This window comes from Dunckerocampus dactyliophorus, chromosome 17 (genome assembly GCF_027744805.1).
Source record: "Dunckerocampus dactyliophorus isolate RoL2022-P2 chromosome 17, RoL_Ddac_1.1, whole genome shotgun sequence".
In the NCBI taxonomy this organism is placed as follows: Eukaryota; Metazoa; Chordata; class Actinopteri; order Syngnathiformes; family Syngnathidae; genus Dunckerocampus; species Dunckerocampus dactyliophorus.
This window is the reverse complement of record NC_072835.1, coordinates 13,973,882-13,993,680: the sequence shown is the minus strand read 5'-3', so window position 1 is coordinate 13,993,680 and position 19,799 is coordinate 13,973,882. Positions and strand designations below refer to the sequence as shown.

The 19,799-nt window shown below is 42.6% G+C and overlaps 2 protein-coding genes across 2 annotated transcripts; both read right to left on the bottom strand.

The window, feature by feature from the left end:
- Window positions 1–11: 11 nt before the first annotated feature.
- Window positions 12–10,069, bottom strand: taok3b (TAO kinase 3b). Its single transcript, XM_054756484.1, has 8 exons — window positions 9,382–10,069; window positions 8,070–8,306; window positions 7,874–8,002; window positions 7,564–7,767; window positions 6,084–6,323; window positions 5,787–5,999; window positions 5,480–5,662; window positions 12–4,845 (listed from the first exon to the last, which is right to left on the bottom strand). Exons 2-8 carry the CDS (start codon window positions 8,253–8,255, stop codon window positions 4,684–4,686), a joined length of 1,317 nt encoding a protein of 438 aa, XP_054612459.1. The 5' UTR covers window positions 8,256–8,306; window positions 9,382–10,069; the 3' UTR covers window positions 12–4,683.
- Window positions 10,070–10,399: 330 nt separating this feature from the next.
- On the bottom strand, window positions 10,400–18,973 carry susd2 (sushi domain containing 2). The gene is made up of 16 exons (XM_054756478.1): window positions 18,827–18,973; window positions 18,552–18,750; window positions 17,190–17,341; window positions 16,915–17,082; window positions 16,670–16,841; window positions 16,396–16,597; window positions 14,935–15,020; window positions 14,249–14,517; window positions 14,048–14,182; window positions 13,804–13,962; window positions 12,885–13,133; window positions 12,606–12,789; window positions 12,128–12,222; window positions 11,723–11,902; window positions 11,469–11,565; window positions 10,400–11,353 (listed from the first exon to the last, which is right to left on the bottom strand). The coding sequence occupies exons 1-16, from the start codon at window positions 18,882–18,884 to the stop codon at window positions 11,314–11,316; spliced, it is 2,445 nt and encodes an 814-aa protein (XP_054612453.1). The 5' UTR covers window positions 18,885–18,973; the 3' UTR covers window positions 10,400–11,313.
- Window positions 18,974–19,799: the final 826 nt, after the last annotated feature.

Here is a 19,799-nt window from a genome sequence, read left to right as displayed (position 1 = left end):
GGACAACATGGTTTTGTTTTCAACATAAAGTCTTTTTTATTTTGTGTTTGAACCGCACAGGAAATGGTGAAGAATAGGGTTGTTTTAGGAAAGTCCCCTTTAGATTCTAACTAAATACATTTCTCTATAAACTCACATCATCCCGCACTATTGGCAAAGTTCAGAACTCTTTTGTGTAGCACTCAAGCAAGCCTTTTTATTGTTATTATTATTATTTTTGTTCAATTTCAAGACACTGAAGGAGCCCCATAGCACTTTTGACGGAACCGTTGACGGTCCACAAGGCTTGAATCGAACGTGAGCACACACACACACACAAAAAAAGGCCTTACTGCATACGAGGAACGTTAGCATCATTAGCATCAGAAAGCTTGTGGAAAATATACAAGGCTTTAAAAATTCCACTTCAGAGTGAGTTTCTATTGCCTTCAGAAATTACAGTCAAACATTATTATTATTATTATTATTATTATTATTATTATTATTATTATCATTATTCTCCCGCCTTGCAAGAAAAACACCCATTATTTCAATTTGTGGCTTTGAAATGAAAACAAAACAATTTCAAGTCAAGACCACCACATTTAAAACAAATATCACCTTTAAAAAAAAGTACATTTTAGAGGCTTTTGACTGTGTGTTGGTGGTGGGGGGGTTCTATATTTGTCACGGAGCAATGTTGTTTTAAACACTTTTCTTAAAAGAAAAACAAACAAACAACGCATTCCCCCTTAAAGCGAAAACAACAACAAGGCTAAAAGTGGTGTTAAGTAAGAAATGAAGCACCAAACTATTATTCTTCCATTTGGTCAAAAATGGAAATTGTGCAACCTGTTCAAAGAACATAATGGCAAAAAATTGTCAATCGACCGTTAGGCGCTAATTATTCAAATACGGATATTTTTTTGTGTGACTGCTCGGGTTGCAAAAGTTACCGTTAGAAACATTCCATGGAAATTCATGGGAACATGTGGTCATCTAGAAGTGGAAATATGCAAAACACGACAATTCTGTTGTGTTTATATTTGTTTCCCTGCATGTGCACATAAACAAATAGCTTATCATGTTTGCATACAATTCCAGTTTCTATCGTTATTTGCTCACCACATGACCTGGTAGAAGGCAGTAGAACCGTGTGACCTCTCCAAGCCAATGAGCGAAGCGCACCGCGAAAGGGTGAAACTGTGTCGACTGTGCTACTGTATTACTTTTCTGACAAAAACACCACATGATGGCGCTGTTAACAGACCCCGTAAGTCCGATTGACTTGAAATTTCTCACACAGCTCGACTAAACACCCGCTTTTAGGCGACTTGACAAGCCCATGTCCGTCAAATTTGAGCAAGACTGACTGAAAAACATAGTCGCCATCAAGCAAAACGTCTTAGCCACTCGTATGTTTTGGACCACAACCCACAGGTGGCGCCACAAATGTCATTTACAGTCATGATGTGAAATGAGGTTGAAAAACAGCCGCCATCCAGCACAGTGTCTGAGGATAACTAATGCGAGTGTTCATTCCCATGTTTTCCCATTGGAAGCGTCCAACTTGTCCAAGTGAATATGTCTAAAATTGTAAACTTCCCACTTGAAATGTACCCCGAACGTTTCCGCCCCTTTTGCACCCCCAGCGAGCCGGACTCCCCGAATGCTCCAGTCTGCTCTACCGATGCAATCGGACAGTCCTGCGCTTTCGGACAGCAGGGCATTGATCTATCATCTGTCTCACTATTCTATTAGAAAAAAAACCCCAACAATGCAAAGTTGTTTTTGAAGCCGGGTCACGGTTAAATGGACTGGTGTCGGCGTGTCGGCGCCATGTCGTCAAGTATACAAATAGTCATATCAAAAGTTAAACAGCACAATTCTCACCATTTGTCATGTACAAGAACGCTGATTACATGGTTCACAAGTTGAAAACCGGGGGGTGGGATGTCTGCAAACCTTGGGGGGGGAGGGAATCAAAATATACGCAACTGAAAAGCTGCTTAAGAAAGGCATTTGTGAACGTATATGTCATATTTGTATATACTGTATATTAGGGGTGTAACGGTATATGTGAAATCGGATTCAGGGTGGCACAGAGGCGTATTGCGTTCCCACATGGTACACTAACAGGAAGTGTATCTGCCTCGTGATGTTGTAACGCGTCTATTCCATAAACAAGTACAGTACAGCCCAGCCTTTGCCGAGCGGGAGTCATGGCTAGCCATCGTGCTGAGAAGAAATCAGAGCTTGAGAACCCTCCTCCGTTGTTAAAGTCTCACTTGGCCTTCCCGCTGAAATACGTAAACAGACAAAGACAAGTGGATAAGATGAACGCCGTGTGCCGCCATTGTTCAGTGCAGATGAGGAACGGGGCTGCACTTTGGCCACTACGGAACTTTCATTTCCTTAAAGTCAAATAATTCAGACTAGGGATGTCCCGATCCGATCTTCAGGATCGGGATCAGCTGCCGATCCGCTGTATTGTTAAGATCGGATAATATCGGCTTCCGCCACGAGATCAGGCCGATCCAGTCGCCGTATCACGTTCGTAACTCTGGGACACGCCCCATCATGTGTGGTAATGCGTCTCAAAGCTGGGTGCCACTCGACTCCCGCCACCCGCAAGAAGAAAACGCAACACCACCATGCACATGTACGCGGTGTACCTTGGTGAAGTTAGTTTCACGTTGGACGTTGGACATTCGGCTCCGTAGCTACAGCGGTAGTTCCCCCTCACTGTGCCCGGACTGCTGGGTAGATTGTGCAGGGAGCCCTCACGCATTGGCGGAGCTACGTGGTGACCGTGGCCACCCTTGGTCACTCTCCGGCCACCCCAGTGACCATCTACACATTTCAGGTACCAACTTATTGCCACCCCATGTGAGTAATGGTCTCACCTTGGCCACCCCAATGAAACATTTCTGGCTCCGACACTGCTCGCATGGGAAGTGCTACTCTAACCGCTGGTTATTTACACTAGGGACCGTCAATAAATTACTGTACTATTGTGCTGAAGAGAGTTTGTTAAAATTTTTTTTTAATATATTCTAAATCGCACCACAAATGGATCTATAACCGTGTCAAACCATTAGTCCTACCCTCAAAGTATTTTGCACGCCCATTTTTTCCAATTTTATCTTTTAGTGGATGGACTTTTTTTTATTGGATGTATGTTTTGCTGGATTAGGGACCTGACTCTTAGAGGTTTGTTACAAAAGCCAAACAATATTGTTGGTCATGCTGTGTAACAAAAAAGTTAATTCAGCAATACTTTGGTTGCATTACTTTTAATGCTTTGAAGAGCCATTTTCATAACCATATTCATTTCCACTAATTCATGTTTGTTGGAATCGGATCAGAAGCCAAAAAATGTGGATTGGGACATCCCTAATCCCTAATTCAGACTGTCACATTCAGTAAATTAAAAAAAACTATTGTTGTAAACAATTGTTGTAATTACATGTATTACATATTATTTCATATTTATTTTTATTTGACTAAGAATAAGATAAGTTGCAATTTTACGAGACAAATAGTTTGGGTTTTAGATGAAAGTAATAATTTTATCAGAAAATATTGTTTATTAAAATGTACACGATAAAAGGAAAAAACGAATGAGAAATAAGTTGCAATTTTACGAGATATTATGATATTTTATGAGAAAAATAAGTCGTGTTTGTTGTCAAACATTGTGTCATAATTTGTCGAGGAAAAGAGTCCGAATTTTACGAGGGGAAAGTCGTAATATTATGAGATTAATGTCGTAATTTTGTGTGCAAAGTCCAAATTTCACTAGAGAAAAACATAGATTCGCTATAAACTCTTTTTTTTTAATTAATTTATTGGAGAATTACCTACTTAGCAGTTTCCAGTTTGTTTTATGTTTCATAACAAAATTTTTTTTTTAAATCATTAAAGCTGTTTGCATTTTGTTCCTGTACTGTCCCCAAAATGAACCTTCGGGTCACCTTAAAACTGACGTGAACTGTGATTATGGCGTACCATTACACCCCTAATATATATATATATATATATATATATATATATATATATATATGCATATACATTAAACATGGCGCTTGTGTTTTTCGCAACGTAAACCAAAAAAAAAAAAAAGCTATGGCCACTTTATTTACAAACAGCTAAGATCTCTGACAGATTCATGCGTCACTTCACAACCTGAATGTGTCCTTAATAAAGTGCATGCAATAAGAAGCGAGTGGAGATGTCGGCCAATCAGTCATGGTGATGGACTGTAGTCCTGCACTGATATTCACATTCTCATCGTTAAATGCATGGAAAAGAAATAAAAGGAGAGAAAGAAGGGGGCAGCTTAATAATAATAAAAACACCACGGTGGGGGTGGGCAGGGGTAGTCCACAGCTCACATTCCACAATGTCCCTCCATGTCACACACACATTAATATGAACATGATGGGTTTCTATTTAAACATATCAAAGTGCCCATTTTACCAAAATGTTTTCCTGAAGTATTCAATTCATACCAAAAAGGAGGGGGCGACGGAAAATTCCCAATAATCCATCCTCGCCGGTTGATTCTTGTGTCGTCACAAAAGAAGTTTCTCACTGCACGCCTCCGTCCCGAGACATGTGAGAGAAAAGAAGAGCATGAAGTTATCCGACCGAACGACAACAACACTGGTGGTGAAAAGGGCGCCGCCACGTTGTCCGGTTTCATCTGTTGTCGTCTTTGGGGAAGTCCAGCGATCCCAGGCTTCCAAATCCCAGGCTTCGGCTCTCGCTGTCGAACGTTAGCATCTCCCGCTCCTGACGCTCCAACAAGTGCTTGATTCTTTCTGAACGGTCCTTCTGGAGCGCAGCCAGTTCCTCTTCAATCTGTCCAATCAAGGCAAAAGTCACATGTGAGCGTAAATGCTCCGATTGACGCCAATTTTCAGTTCACATTCTCCTGTAGGCGCAAGATATGTATGCTTAATGCCGGCTGAGCAGTCTGCTGTGTTGTGTAGCGCTGCGGCAAGTTTTCCTTTCCACTTTCTCATGCGCTCCAAATCATTGAAGTGAAAAAATAACTACTTACTATATATGTAAAGAGATTTCAGAAATAAATCCTCTCCGTTTCTGCCAGCCTCCCTGTCCTTTCTCTGCAGTGTGGGGCAGCAAAGCACTCTGTCCTCTGTTGCCAAGTATTGTGAGTATTTGCATTTTTTTTTAAATTATTATTAGGCTTTGGGGCCACTGATTATACCCTATAAAATATGCTAGCAACAAGTGACAGCACAATCATGTGCATGTGAAGTTGCACATGTTTGTATTGGGCTTTGGGGCACTAATGATTGTACCCTTGTGAAATCTGCTTAGCATAAGTGACAGCACAAACACAGAACTTGAACATGAACAAAAAAAGGGATTATCATTAATTAAATAAATCAAAGTGTATGTTTCATTGTCCATATTTCACTATGATTGTTATTCTTCTATCCTGAGGCCCGCCACCAAATATGACTCCTACCTTCTGCTCAAGGTGGGCCCTGCGTATGGAGACCTTCTGCTCGAGTTTCTGCTGCTCTCGCTCATGTTGGGTCTCCATCTGTGACTTGGTCTTCATCTGGTAGGCGTCCAACAGCTCCATCTCCTGCTTCAGCTGCTGCTTCAGAGCCTGACACTCCGTCTCCTGCTCGGCGTCTAATCTCATCTGGACACGGAAGCACAGGCAAAAACACAAGTAGCGAAGCTGACCCAGAGGATGATATATGATGATTCAGCTTTTTCATGCTCACAGAGGCATAGCAAAGCAAGCTCAAAAAGATTCCTCCTACCGCTTGTGATGCCATCATCTCATTGATGCTCTGCTCGTACTGCTCAGCCAGCACCGCCAGCTTGCGGGTCTGCTCCTCCTTCAGCCCCTTGAGGATGCTCTTATGGTCACCTTTGGGTGAAACCTCCAGCTGATGGTTGCGAAGAGCTTTGTACTGCTTGTTCTGCACCTTGCAAGTGTCCTGGAACTGCTTCTTGATCTGCATCTCCAACGTCTAGAGGGAAACCAATCATAAAAGTAGAGTCACTTCAAGACCAAGTATCAGTAGGCACCAGTGAATGGTCAAATTAGGAGGCACCTTGAGGTTCCTGGGCTGCTGGCGCTGTTCCAGTGTGTGTTTTCGCTGTAGCTCCTGCTGCCGCCGGTTGTTGTACTCTTCCTGGTTCTCCAGCTCCGTTTGGTGCTGCAGCCGCATGAGTTCGACGCGCAGTTTTTGCAGCATGTGCAGCTGCCTGTGCTCAAGATCCTGGGTGCCCTCATCCTGCCGGATCATCAGGGCATGCTCCATCTCCTTCTGGGTCCTCTTCTTGTTCAGCTCCTATTGATGAACCATAAAATGACACCATTGTTCATGTGTAGAAGAACATGTAGTGTGTCATATCATGATTTATTCATGGTAGCTGAGAGCTGCTTGGATCCTTGGAAGGAGGCCCACAGTGTTAGACATTTTTGTTGCAGGTCCGCCAAATAAAAAAATAAAAATAAAACAGCAGAGCTTCCCTGTCCTATTGATGATGTTTGAATGCTGTTTTTAGCGATCTACTGAGAAAAATCTTTGGGTCCTCCTGACATAAAGAATCTCTGACAGGCATTTCGCAGTACATCCCTAAAAATAGGACCAGTCCAGGATGTACCCCGCCTCTCACCCGAAGTCAGCTGGGATAGGCTCCAGCATACCCGCAACCCTAGTGAGGATAAGCGACATAGAAGATGGATGGATCCCTAAAAATAGCAGAGCACACCTGTCATATAGTAGAGCGTTTTTGCTGTAGGTCCTTAAAAACAGCAGACTACATTCCTTACATATAAAAGATCTGACTGCTGTTTTTAGGGATTGACTGACAAAAAGCTCTCCTGACATATAAGACATTTTTGCAGTAAATTCCTAAAAAACAGCAGATCATTCCAGTTACATAGAGGCTCTTTGATTAGTATTTTTGTTGTAGGTCCTTAAAAATGGCAGACTGCTCCTTTTATTATAGAGAATCTTTGACTAGTGCTTTTTGGTCCTGTTTTTAAGGATCCGCTGGGGAAGAAAAGCTTGACACTCCTGACATATAAGGGGTCTTTGACTAATGTTTTTTCAAAAAATCCCTAAAAAAACAGTAGTGGGCCCCGGCGTATGGAGGCTCTTTGACTAGTGTTTTTGTTGTAGGTCCTTAAAAACAGAAAATTGCTCATTTTTATAAATTGTATCTTTGACTGTTTTCTGCAGTAGGTCCTTAAAACAGGGCATTTGTTGCATATTAAATATCTTTGCTGCATGAGATTCCTTAAAAAAAACAGCAGAGCGTTCCTGACATATAGACAATATTTGACTAGCATGTCTGCAGTAGATACATGAAAAGAGTGTTTTTGTCATACTTTAAAGAGGTTTGACTTTTTTGCATAAAGTCCTGAAAACAACAGTGTTCCTGTCATCTACAAGATCTTTGACGAGTGTTTTTTTTTAATCTCTCAATGGTCCAAAACTAATTTTGAGGGTACCATCCCACTGACAAGCGCTCGCAGCCCAGTTCTCAGTAACACTGATATACTGTACAGTAAGTAGTACGAACCTCTCGCAGTTGCTCCTGTTCAAACTCGTGCTTCCTGACCAGACTGCGACGTTTGAGCGCCCGGCAGCTGCGCTCATAGATGAGCCTCTGCTGGGTCAGCAGGTGAGCTTCCTCCTCAGCCTGAGAGCGCTGTATTGTTTCTTTGTGCCTGGACAGACGCTCATGCTTCTCCTCCTTGGGTGTGCAAGGGTCCTCGCTCATCTCCTACATCACCACATCAGCAAATGGAACAAAGACAGCAACAGAAAGTGGGGTTTTATATTCAGGTGTTGAAAAGCCGATGTGGATAGTGGTTGGTGTCCATGTTTACTTCTTTGATCTTGTCCTTGCAGAGTCTGTACTCCTTCTTCTGGTTGTCCAAAAAAGACGTCAGCTCTTTCTTTTGCTGAGCAACAATCTGTTGCTGGATCCTCCTCTCCTCGGCGGCAACCGATTTCATCTGTGAGGAAGACATAACATCGTCACCAACTGAACTTGGCTTTCATCTTCATCCCTCCTGCATCTACCTCCTTGTCCGTTTGCGTGGCGTGCCGTTTGGCCAGCCTCTCCAGCTCAATGTAAGTGTTGTTCGCCTGCGTCTCCAGTTCCTTCTGCAGCCGAAGCCTGTGCTCATCCATCTCGGCCTTCAGCCTGTTCTCCAGGGCGATCAGCTGCTTCTGGTGCTGCCGCCGCATGCGCTTATACCCAGACATCTGCTCCCGCAGCTCAAAGTTCTGCTCATGCTCCTGGATCTACCTGATGACCTGGAACACCACCCCGGGGAACAGGAAGTGAAACAAACAAAGCAGGGGTGGACAAAAGTCCTCGTCCCCTGACACTGATTCATTCCTAGGTCATCCAGCATGTCTGGTCAAGACTGGTTGGAGGTCTCTTCCTGAATACCTCGCCATGCAGGGAGATCCTCAAGTCATAGGTTTGCTGTTAAAAGTGAGTACATCCCTCACGTTTCAGCAACTAGTTTTACTACATATGTCACAGTACATGTTGGAATTCATGTTTCCACACAGTGAACCACAGCTCCCCGGTTCCAGCAGCACTCATGCAGCCCCAGACCATAATGTAACCTCCACCATGCTTGACTATAGATAAGACACCATTGTTTTGCTACTCACTTGTGTTGCCAGCTATCTAGACAATCATGGCTGTGTGATGATAGGAGATCTATACTGCTTTACAAGCTGTACGCTGACTACTCTAAAGTCTATCCCAAGGTTCATTTCTATACAGTATTGTCCCTTGAGAAGATACAGTATGATAATATGTGAGGGGTCTGCTCACATTTCATGCAAAGAATACAAAAGAGATTTCTGAAACTCTTTGTAGTGAGGTGGCGCATGAGCGCACATTTTGGTGAGAACCCGGATATAGGTGCAGTTCATTTTACATCACGATGGTCAGCACCAGGGGTCAGAGTGACACCACCATCTTGCATGAACCAGGAAGTAGGCTTCTTACTAACAAACAGAGGCATGAAATGCAAACGCGATACTGATCAACATTTTTGATAACATTTTGTCCTTGGGGGAGGTCTATAAGGTGATCAAGGTGTTATATTTAAACACAGGTGATGAACGCAATGGAAGGAAGCTGACAATGGAGGAAAAATGACATCCATTAACAGGATGTGGTTGCCATGACTACGGATGGATGTAGTCATGGCATGGCGCGTTTGTGTGTGTGCCCCCCCCCCCTTTCTTTTCCTTACCCCCTGCTGCCAGCATACACACACACACACACACACGGACGCACGCTACACATTTTTGTCATTCTTGAATACAATCGATAGAGAGGTGCGCGCGTGTGTGTGTGCGCGCGTACCAAAGATGCTGATGTGACGTTGACGGTGTGTTCGCGGGTCTTGCAGCAGTGTCGCCACCGGCTGTGGTGAGAAGTAGGCCGCAGCTCTGGCCCGCTGGAGTGCTCGTACACGGCCTCATCCCTCACGCAAGCATGCTCCTGCAGGGGGGAGGAAAAGGAGCAAACCGCGGTGGGGCCCGGTGCTTCTCAGGCCCTCTCGTATGGCCGCCGCCGCGAGTACCCGATGTCCCTGAATGCAGCACACCTCAAGCCTCACACGCATCCTTTCTCAGCTTCTGCAAGGAGTCCCTTTTTGTCCGAGAAAAGGGCATCGCCAAACAAATGCAAAAAAGGTGGTGTCTTGGTAGCGTCCCCCCCAAAAAAGAAACAAAAACAAAAAGAGAGGAGGAGGTGGGGGGGAGGGGGGGTGCCAATTACGCAATGCCTACCATTGATAATCGGAGAAAGATGTGATGTAATTTACTGCCACTCTTGTGCTCCGCGAGATGCCGAAGAGGAGCAACCCTCCTTTCCCCTTGTGACGATCCACTGTGGCATGTTGAGGAGGATGGCAATGAGATAAGGCACGTCCGAACATGCTTCTTCTACGTCTGCTTCCAAATGTGTCCCCCGATGGTGCGTTTGTGTGCCACTCGGATGTGTGTCCTACATTTAGAGCGCACTTGGTCATGGTAGGTGGTTCTCCTGCCTCCTATTCATCTCTTCTTTTTTGTGGCAGTCCCTCTTCTACACTCCCCCTTCCTTTAAAGAGACACTACGATACTACAATCTCCTGCTCTACCGCCACCTTAAACTCACGATTCAAATGTTTTACTCTCACTACGGTGTGCACTTAGCTCGTTAAGTCGATAGTGTCCGTCAAGCCCGAGTGTCGCTATCCATGGTGCTAACGACAACCTATGCCGCTCTACATGATTGATAGATGTTATATATTATGAGCTGTTTTACGTTTAATAAAAGACTAAATAGTTAAGGTTACCCCAAAGAAATATAACTCAACCCAACTTGATTCATTTTAATTCACATTAATTTGATTCTGACTACTTTATTTTGGTCAGATAAGTTAAATTTTATTGAGATCAATACAGTTGTTCTTTAATTTTAATCAGATTTGCTGAATTTTACTCGGACTATAGTTTTTTTTTAGTTATTTTAATTTTATTCTGATTTGTTTCATTTTTGTCAGATTTCATTTTAGATTAGATATTTGAATACATTTAATGTTTAGATGAATTTGATCTAATTGAGATTAATTTAAAATGTTTCCGATTAGTTTGTTATTCAGATTAATGTAACAGCTCAGATTAATATGACGTTATTCTGATTAATTTGCTGTAATTTCTTTATTATTCCTAATTGTGTTTTATCTGGAGGGGTAGCGCATGCATAGGTCAAAGAAGAACCCACCCTGTTTTGGTGAGAATCTGGATAAAGGTAATAATTCATTTGTTATTGTTGGACTATGGAACATCAATGGAGCTGTCCGCCACTCAAACACAATCATATTGGCACCACCTGTGTGTTTATTGGCGTTCATGAACTGGGATTTAGTCCGAAACAAACTCATCTGAGCAACACAACATTAAAGTATTGTTGTTATCTGATCAACAATGAGTCACTGCAATCATAAAGTAATTACACAATCACTTAACACGCCGATTTTAATGAACTTTAATCTGTGTTTTGGACCGTACTTCGCCACACAACATATTCTAGCACATCTTCGATCTACTGTACAAACAAATCTGTTTGAGAACAATATATTGATGCTGTATAAAGATGTGTAATATGATGATAGATAGTAGATAATGAATTGTAGTCTGACAGACAAATAGTGCATTTTTACTGTGGCATTAACAATGAGTTTTAATGCTGCATTGTGAGTTTTAGCAAATATTGACTTATTTAAGAGCATGAAAAACAGAATCCTGGTTAAAGGGCAGCATTTGTAAATGTCTCTTTTGACTGTCTCCTGAAAATACACACAAGAAATGCAAGCAACAGTAAAAACAAATAGCAACACATTACAAGACAAAATAGTTATAGCAGTTATACTTATCATAGTTGTACTTAATTTAATACTTTACCTTTTCCGTCTTCTGGAGTGGAGGATAAGCGTTGTTATTATTATAATTAGTGTGACAGCACCAATAACTGAACCAGCGACAATGCCGGCTAAATTACCTACAGAAAAAAAACAAAAAAACGATGCTTTTACACGACAACAGGATGCAAGATATGCCACACGCACTGTCAATTTGTCAAACCAAAACATTTGATTTCTGTTGTCACTGCCTTAAGATCACATATTTGACTCATTCACTCATACTGGAAAGCATACTTGAAAGCACGCAGCTCGTGTCCCCTCCAGACCAGCGGCCGTCCCCCTGGCAGGTGCGTTCGGCAGACCCTTCCAGCGTGAAGCCATCATGGCAAGAAAGCCGCACTTTGGCCCCCTGCAAGTAGGTTGTACCTTCCTTTTTGCCATTGGGTGGCGGTGCAAGCCAACCACAAGAAATCACTGCACACATTAACGACACAAACACCAAACACTGCATTGACCTGAATATAAGGCCGTACTCCCCAGTCAGAGCTTTTCTTCCTGTCACTCACACATACCAGTGACCTAAAGCTAAGAAACATGACTAATAAAATATGACAAAAAAGGGTCCTGTATAAAAGGTACAGTCTTATATTCTACACTGGACATGTAATACGGTAAATGGGACATTCTCATGGCTCTCACCTGGCTTTAAGTCCTCCACGAGAGAAATGTGACTCTGGAAAGATATTTTGGTGGCATTTCCCAGTTTGAGATCACGACCAACCAGAATGTCATACCTGCAAAATATACCCCGTGTTAAATAAAACTGCTGTATATCACAGTGAGAAAAAAAATACATAAATATACACAGTTACCACATTCCCTTAAATAGTCGTGCTGGTAATGGTTGATGAAGAATAGTAATTATTGAGTTACAATACAATTGGAATGCAATGTGCAACTTCGGTCTTGTTGCATGGCTGTTGGACAATGCTAATGTGTATTTTCCTTGCCGTAGTTGATTTGCATATTTTCATGTTTTTTTTGTAGTGAAAATGCTTACTAAACAGGGTGTAGTGTACCAAAATCAGCTAATTTCAGATAGTTATTGGCTATCTACAGTCGCTCACTTGTTTTCTTGATGATTTTGAATAATTAAGAAACTTCTTTGTCCTCCTACCTACAGAACTGAGAACCGTCTCCAGAGCAGATGTCAGACGTCACGTTGTAGAGTGGATCGTCAGGGTGCTCATGAATGGAAAACACTGGAATAAAGTTGTGGTCGTGCCTCGGGGAATGGTAATAAGTGTCCAAAAGGTATTTGGAGTCATATGTAAACAAGGCAGAGGTGTTGGACACAGCCCCTGAAAAACAAAGCGACAGGTGGCTATTATTTACACAAATAAGAGATGCATGGTCCGAAATGCTACTTGTAAATTGATGCACTGGAATGTCTCACAGCTGGCCCCGAAGTTGAACACCTCCTCTGGGTTACTGTAGTTTACCACCAGCTGACCATTGTTGAGAACAAGGTCGTCCGTGGCGTTGCCGTTCATGTTTCCCAAAAGTCCCTCTGTAGAGTTTTGGAATTCTTCCGGCAGGAGCACGGTAGCGGTTAGGGTCTCCTCTCTGAGCCGCACCTCCACGCCGGCGCCGCTGGGGAACATTACTGTCACATTTGTAGCCACCGGAGAAAACACAAACACACCTGGAAGATATATTTGGGCAAAATAAAGATTGTTTATATCAAACTATCGCACATGTATAAGTTTGGTCTTCCTGATAGCTTGATGCAAAGCTAATCTTTAACCACAAATTAATGGGTTCTAATATGTTGTGTACTTAACACAAAAGGTTAAGTAAACAAGATAATGTAGCATAATCAGTGTATTTATTTCTAGGTTGGTTTGTCATGTTTTAGACATAAAATCAACTTTAGTAGCATTCACAAGGTTTGCGCTGGGCTAACTTTAAGCTAATGCTAAGAAACCAGCTGCCTATTCAATTACCAAAACTCATTTTTGTGCAATATTTAACAAAGCAGTACATGGAAAAAGTCCAAAAGTATTTTAAAATCTTTTGACATTATTATTATTATTTATTGATTTATTATGATAGTTATTATATTTTTAATTTAATAAAAAAAAATTAAATCCACTTTGTTTCTCAACTGTAGCAACGATTTAAAGTAAAAATTTTATCCTCTTTCATTTTAATTAAATTATTAATTATGTCCTTTTTAATTGTCTTCTTTTTTTTTAAGTTTAAACATGTAAAAAAAAAAATGAAGAAAAAAGTGAAGTCACTTAAAAATAGACTTTAAATTGTACCGTCCTTATTACCTGTTGTGCATTTTGGAATTCATGTGAAAGTCTCACCATTGAGGTCCATCCAGCTCTGCTCAGTGAACAGAAGACTTTTTTGATTTTGCAGCACTTGAAGGCGGCTGTGACCAGGCACCAGTCGCACCTCGATGACATCAGAGGACGCCTCTCTCATGGCAACGGATGACAGTTTTGTCGCGTTAATTGTGGTTCCTGTGAACGAGTCGGTAAAATCAATGTGATGCCCCTTGCAAAAAAAAAAAAAGAAAAAAAAAAGTCTGCAGCACGCTCCGCTCACCGTTGACAGGCTCGGCTCTGCCTTGGATTGTCAGTCCTTTCCTAGCCGATGTCAACAAACTGTACTCGCCTTTGCCGTTGAAGGAGTAGCTGACCCCATCGAAGGTCATGAAGTGTGGATCTCCAAACACCACAGCTGATGATACACATTGATGTTTAGTGTTGATCTAACACAATTAATAAGCGATAGCAAAATAAATACCTGAGCTGGGAGGTTGGTAGCGCCTACAGTCACTGGAGGGCCGGTGTTTAAAGTAATAGTGGCAGTTGTCGGACCACAGGCAGCAGTAGTAGAAGCTGAGGACGTCGTAGACCCAGTGGGACTGTCCGGGGACCCGTGGGGGCTTCCTGTAAGGGGGCGAGCCCCAATCGTGGGCTCGGTCTGGGGTGCTGCCGCCAATTGAGTCTGCCGTCAGGATCTGAGCGCCACTGCTGTCATAGCAACACTGCTGCCCCGCTGCATACTTGGGACTGGTGACGCAGCAGCGAAACATGAGGAGAACATTCTTGGCTGAGTGTAGGCCTCCATCAAGGCCAGACAATCCTAATTTGGATCATCACCAAATTGTACAGGCACAAATTGTATCCGAAAGAGCCAGGAAATGCTAACAAATGGATGCGAGAGGTGCACCTCTATCCAGATCTGCACCAAATAATTGACAACAGTGTGAGAAAAACACCGTGGGAGCGTCTTCAATTCATTTGTTTTTTCTCTTGATGATTTCATGATGACTTCATCATGATATACTGACCCCTAGTAGCATGGAGTTTGTAATGTGACCTGTTCGCTTTGGCTGTTGGTCAGGAAAAACATTTTGACGCTTCTATTGGATCTCATTAGATTGTGTACCTAATGTTGTGGCTAGTGAGTGCATACTGTAGGCTCACCTGGCTTGTATGGCTCTCACACAGTGAACACTACCTGGGTGGTAAGTGCACACGCTTCCTTTCTCGATATCGCAGCCGTAATCAGTCTGACAAAGGACATAAAGAAAAAAGGCTGAGTGAGACCTCTCCTTGAACACGCCAAGAATTAAAAGGCTATGACTATGTGCCATAAACTCATAAAGTGAGAACAATAAACTCTAAGGACATCTAATTTGCGTCCCTCAAGCCTGTATATGACCTCAAAACATGAGAAAAATCCATCCTGTCCCTCACTTGTTTGCTTGACTTTTGAGAGAAGCGGCACAGTTGATTTTCCATGACACCATGAAGGGACAAAAAACCTTCCTCATGGACATAATACCACCTCTGGGCCACCCCAAGGTAGTTAACTTCCACCTTCCACCACCTCTTGGAGCAAGTCAGGTGAAGTTCTCAAGTAATTTCTGTAGCCTCTTGGATCTTTTTTGTGAAGTAATCATAATGCCCAAAGCCATGTGTTCTAGTCAGCAATTCCCTCACCCATACAGTCCGTGCTTTCTTTTTTCTATTTAGGGTTATGCCTTCTTCCTGCTCTTTCTGCAGCTGTGAGATAATATAGACTTTTCTTTTCTGCAATGAGAGCTTCTTCTCTGGAGTTGAACATCTTGTAGGTCCCTTGCAAATAGAGGAATTAGAGTGGCGTCACGCGGGACAAAGCAGGACCAAATAATGCCACGACTGCTTCATGGATGCAGGAAGTGGTGACGACATAACCATGCGGGAACAATGCGCATTGTGCATACTATGTCGTAAACAGTACTTGACTTAGTTGGAAATAAGTCGTGCTGTGGCGTGGCCTTTCGTGCAAATGCGCACCATCTTCGGTCAAGAATTGTGTGCAAAGTGCTTAACTTAAACTTAAATGAGTAAACAGGTGGTAGAGCAGTCATCTCCCAACTTGAAGGTTGCTGGTTCGATCCTCCGTCTTCGATCATGTCGAAGTATCCTTGGGCAAGATACTGAGCCCCCAGTTGCTCCTGATGCTGCGTCATCAGTAGGTGAGTACCTTCAAGGTAGAAAAGCGCTATACAAGTGGAAGTCCATTTGCCAAACTACTGTAGTTTTGACGCTTTTCAGGTGTACCATCTAAATGACAGAGCAAATTGCAAAACAAAACGCATGCAACTGTCAAGGTGGCAATACAGTGTATCTGTAAAAAGTGGAAGTCCACAGTAGCACTTCTTGGAGACAAAGTGTTGGAGACAGGCGTGGACAAACATAGCTCATTAGCGTTAGAGCTACAGACACACAAAACAGAGTGTTCCCAGTAGGAGCTACTGAATTCTAGTATCAAGGTCGATTTTGGCTAAGATACTTCCAACACACTAATGTGGGACCTCTGAGACCTTTCATTTGGACAATTCAATGATTTTGATGAACATAAGGTCATTAAATGCATCAGTGAATCATGACAGCACTTACATGGAACCTTCCTGTGTCGGCTCGGGCTTGAGCCAGCGTGCAAGGGCAGTCGATGATCTCGCTGAGGAAGTTTGGCAGCTCGTTTTCTAGATGGTCCCACGATAAACATTTTTCCAGGGCCCAAGCCTGCGAGTCCTTCCTGAACTCCTCCTCGAGGTGCCAGGCCAGGGCGTGGTCCTCTGTCCATGCAGCTTCCACATTCCTGAAGTAGAAACAAAAGAAGTAGAATGTAGGAAAATAGTATGTAAATAATAGTAGATGTTACTGTACATACCACATGCCATCATCGTGGGCGCTTGAGCTGACACGGACTGCGCCGAGCTCCCAGCTTGAGAAGTGAGGAGCTGGTTGTGGCACAAAGCTAAAGGCGCCGTTGTTGGGTTGATGTTTCGCCAGGGAGTACAGATACTTCCATTCTGCCTGCCACTGCTCTGAATAGGGCGTTCCTGCAAGGAGGCATTTAGTATCCCCCCCACACCTCTCTCTCAATGAGAGGTCATGTGATTGTGGCAGACTCACCTGTCTCTCTATAACCCCACAGCTCAATGTTGACGCTGTCTGCTCGGACCAGTGATGTGTTCCACGTCATCTCCAGGGAGCCACCAACATGAGGCGTGCCATAGTACTGCCACTTTGTTGAGTTGACCAGAGCGGCTTTGAATTTCGAGTCTAACTTGCCTGTATGCACTGTTGGAACACATGGGAGCAACAGATGTCCACACCACGAGGGCTCGCGCTTATGTGTGATATGTGTGTTAAAATGTGTTCCTTTAATAACAATGAGAATATCATACCGGACAGCCAGGCTCCAGCTCGAGTAAACGTTGTACTGCTATTGGAGGAGATGTGCAAGGTAACCCACCCAGTTTGATATAGCAGGGGGGCGATGCAGTGGCCCCGACCGCTTTCATCCACATAGCCTACAGTGTTGGTGTCACCATTGAACCTGCCAATGCAAAAGAATATAAGCAATAAATGACAGGTAGACACCGATAACTGAAAAAGTTAAGACTGACTCACAGCTTCGACAATTAACTTATCAGCTTATAACCAAACCGAAACGAAATTTGGTACACACCTTTAGGGAACTGACAAGCACGTGTGTGTGTCAAATCTGAGCAAGCTTGGCAAAAAAATATGGCCGCCATCAAGCAAAATGTCTTTGGAAATAATTGTCCCGAAGTTATTGAGCCTTCGTCTAATCATAATAAAACGTTGAGGATATCTGTACTACATGTATGGTACCATGTTTTCCAAAGCATTTTGACCATAAAGCGTAGAGAGCACCACAAATGTCATTCATGTGTCCTAATTTTGTCACATGACTGTAGGAAGAGCTTCTTTGGTCATTCTGATACAAGACATTAGCCATTATGCTTATAGCCACACTTCATGCTTACAGTATGGAGCACTCAAACCCTTTCCTACAATTCCAGTTCTATGGTTATCATCATCACTGATACTCTTTCATGATGATCACAAAAAAGCCAAACACAGTCACCCACAAATGTGGGTGGTGTAGAATAACAAGCCTAGTTGTTCTTTACAACTTTTATCCGCAGTCCCACAGTGACCTCTACTGGTCAACATGTAACAGTATAATTATATGTATCTGCAAACACAACAAGCTTCCAATCACAGACATGTTAATATGTGCGTGCACAAATTCAAAATGGCCGCCAACATGTCTATAATGGCCACCTGCCTATAGCGGCCACTTTTGCAGTTTCCCTTTAGTGGCCGCTATAGACAGGTTTGACTGTAAATGCATGATGAAATGCATGATATTGATGTTTTAACTGACTTCTGAGGCATATTTTTCCCAAAATGTCTCCAAATTGTTTGTCCAAGTTGCAGCTCGTTTTTTTATTGGCCCCTTAACAAATAAAATGTTTAAAAATGAAAAAACAATGGTAAAAACACAGCAAAAAGGCAGAATGTAAAAACAAAAAGCTGAGGTGTTGGTACTAATAACTAAAAATAACACAAAGCTTTATATAACATTAAAAATGTAAAAAAAAATATCAAAGTGGCTCCAAGCATCCTTTGATTTTTCAGTACGCGGCCCTCGGAAAACACCCCTGCTTTAGAGATTCCACTGTAGTTACAGGATTTCTATTCATTATCCAAGGCCACATAAGAACAAAAAGCCGTACCTGCATACAATTTGGGAATCGTTGTTAAAAGTTGCATCAAGGACAAGAAAATCCACCCCACCCAAAATGGAGCCGGAGTGCGGAAAGGTTTCCACGCAGAATTCCTTATAGTCGGTGCAGCAGCTCTCCAGAGATGTGCACGTTGGGCGGCAGGAACATGAGTCGGACGTTTGCCCACATTTGCCCTCACAAGACTGCCCTGGAGAAGAGAAACAGAGGAACATTTAGAGTGTTTTGCTCTGACTCGTATGCTAAGAACATTTCCAGGCACTTACCAAATGTCCCGCTGAAGCATGACAGCAGAACGAGCGTTACCGCTGTCGCTTTTTCCATCTTCTCGTTTCAGCTACAGTATATGCTGATTCAACTCAACATCACAATAAACCTTGGCCCGCTGATTGCAGGCGTCTCCAAATCTTTGCCAATCATCAACCAGAGGTCATAATGATAAAACGCTCCGGTGTCTTTCCAAGCAGGTGTCAAGGAGGTCAAAACATTTCAGAGGCTGATACTGAGCCTTAGTGTGCATTGTCTCCAGTTTTGCTTCTCGACTTTTGACCGCTTTTTCTCTCCTTCTGAACCTTATAGATGAGAAAGTGGTGACAATTTTTTTTTTAATGGATCACATGACCACCTTTGAGTGAACGTGCACTTTTCACTTAGTTGGCTGTGTTTTTTTCCGCACTGGACTCATGTTCAAGGAGATCCTTGGAGTCAGTACACGGCCACTAGGGGGCAGTGCTACACATCATTTTCCCGTAATCGGAACTAATAATACTGTACAGTAATATGTTGTATTTCACTCAAGTACATGTATAAAACTCTACTGCAGGAAAATGAACTCATTTCAAATGTACTCTTGCTTTTAAACTAAATACTGCATGAAAGGAAAAAGGTGCTAAAGGCATCTATCCAGATGTTCTTTAATGAAGCGACACCTATTGCTGAATGAACATGCAAAAATAAAATAAATCCTTCCACCTTCCTGAAGAATTTACTGCAATGTGCTCGTCCTGCCCATTACTCGCTACTTATTTCCTGGTACATTTTTTTCTTTTCTATTTTTTCTAAAGGTACAATACATAAACATACTTAAGTAAAAGTATAGGTAAAGATTTTAAAAAACGACTTAAAAAAATTACAAATGCACAAAAAAACTACCCAATTACAGTAAACACAAGTGAGTGTAATTAGTTACTACTCTAACCCTTTCCTCCCTATGAATAGAAGTTCTAAACATTGCACACA

Coding starts and splice junctions, on each gene's coding strand:
- taok3b (XM_054756484.1), bottom strand. CDS start 8,255: ATGTCTGGGTATAAGCGCATGCGGCGGCAGCACCAGAAGCAGCTGATC. Junction 7,768..7,873: donor GCAAGGACAAGATCAAAGAA/GTAAACATGGAC, acceptor GTGGTGATGTAG/GAGATGAGCGAGGACCCTTG. Junction 5,663..5,786: donor AGATGATGGCATCACAAGCG/GTAGGAGGAATC, acceptor TTCCGTGTCCAG/ATGAGATTAGACGCCGAGCA.
- susd2 (XM_054756478.1), bottom strand. CDS start 18,884: ATGGAAAAAGCGACAGCGGTAACGCTCGTTCTGCTGTCATGCTTCAGC. Junction 18,751..18,826: donor ATGCTTCAGCGGGACATTTG/GTAAGTGCCTGG, acceptor TCTCTTCTCCAG/GGCAGTCTTGTGAGGGCAAA. Junction 17,083..17,189: donor AGCTGGAGCCTGGCTGTCCG/GTATGATATTCT, acceptor GTGTTCCAACAG/TGCATACAGGCAAGTTAGAC.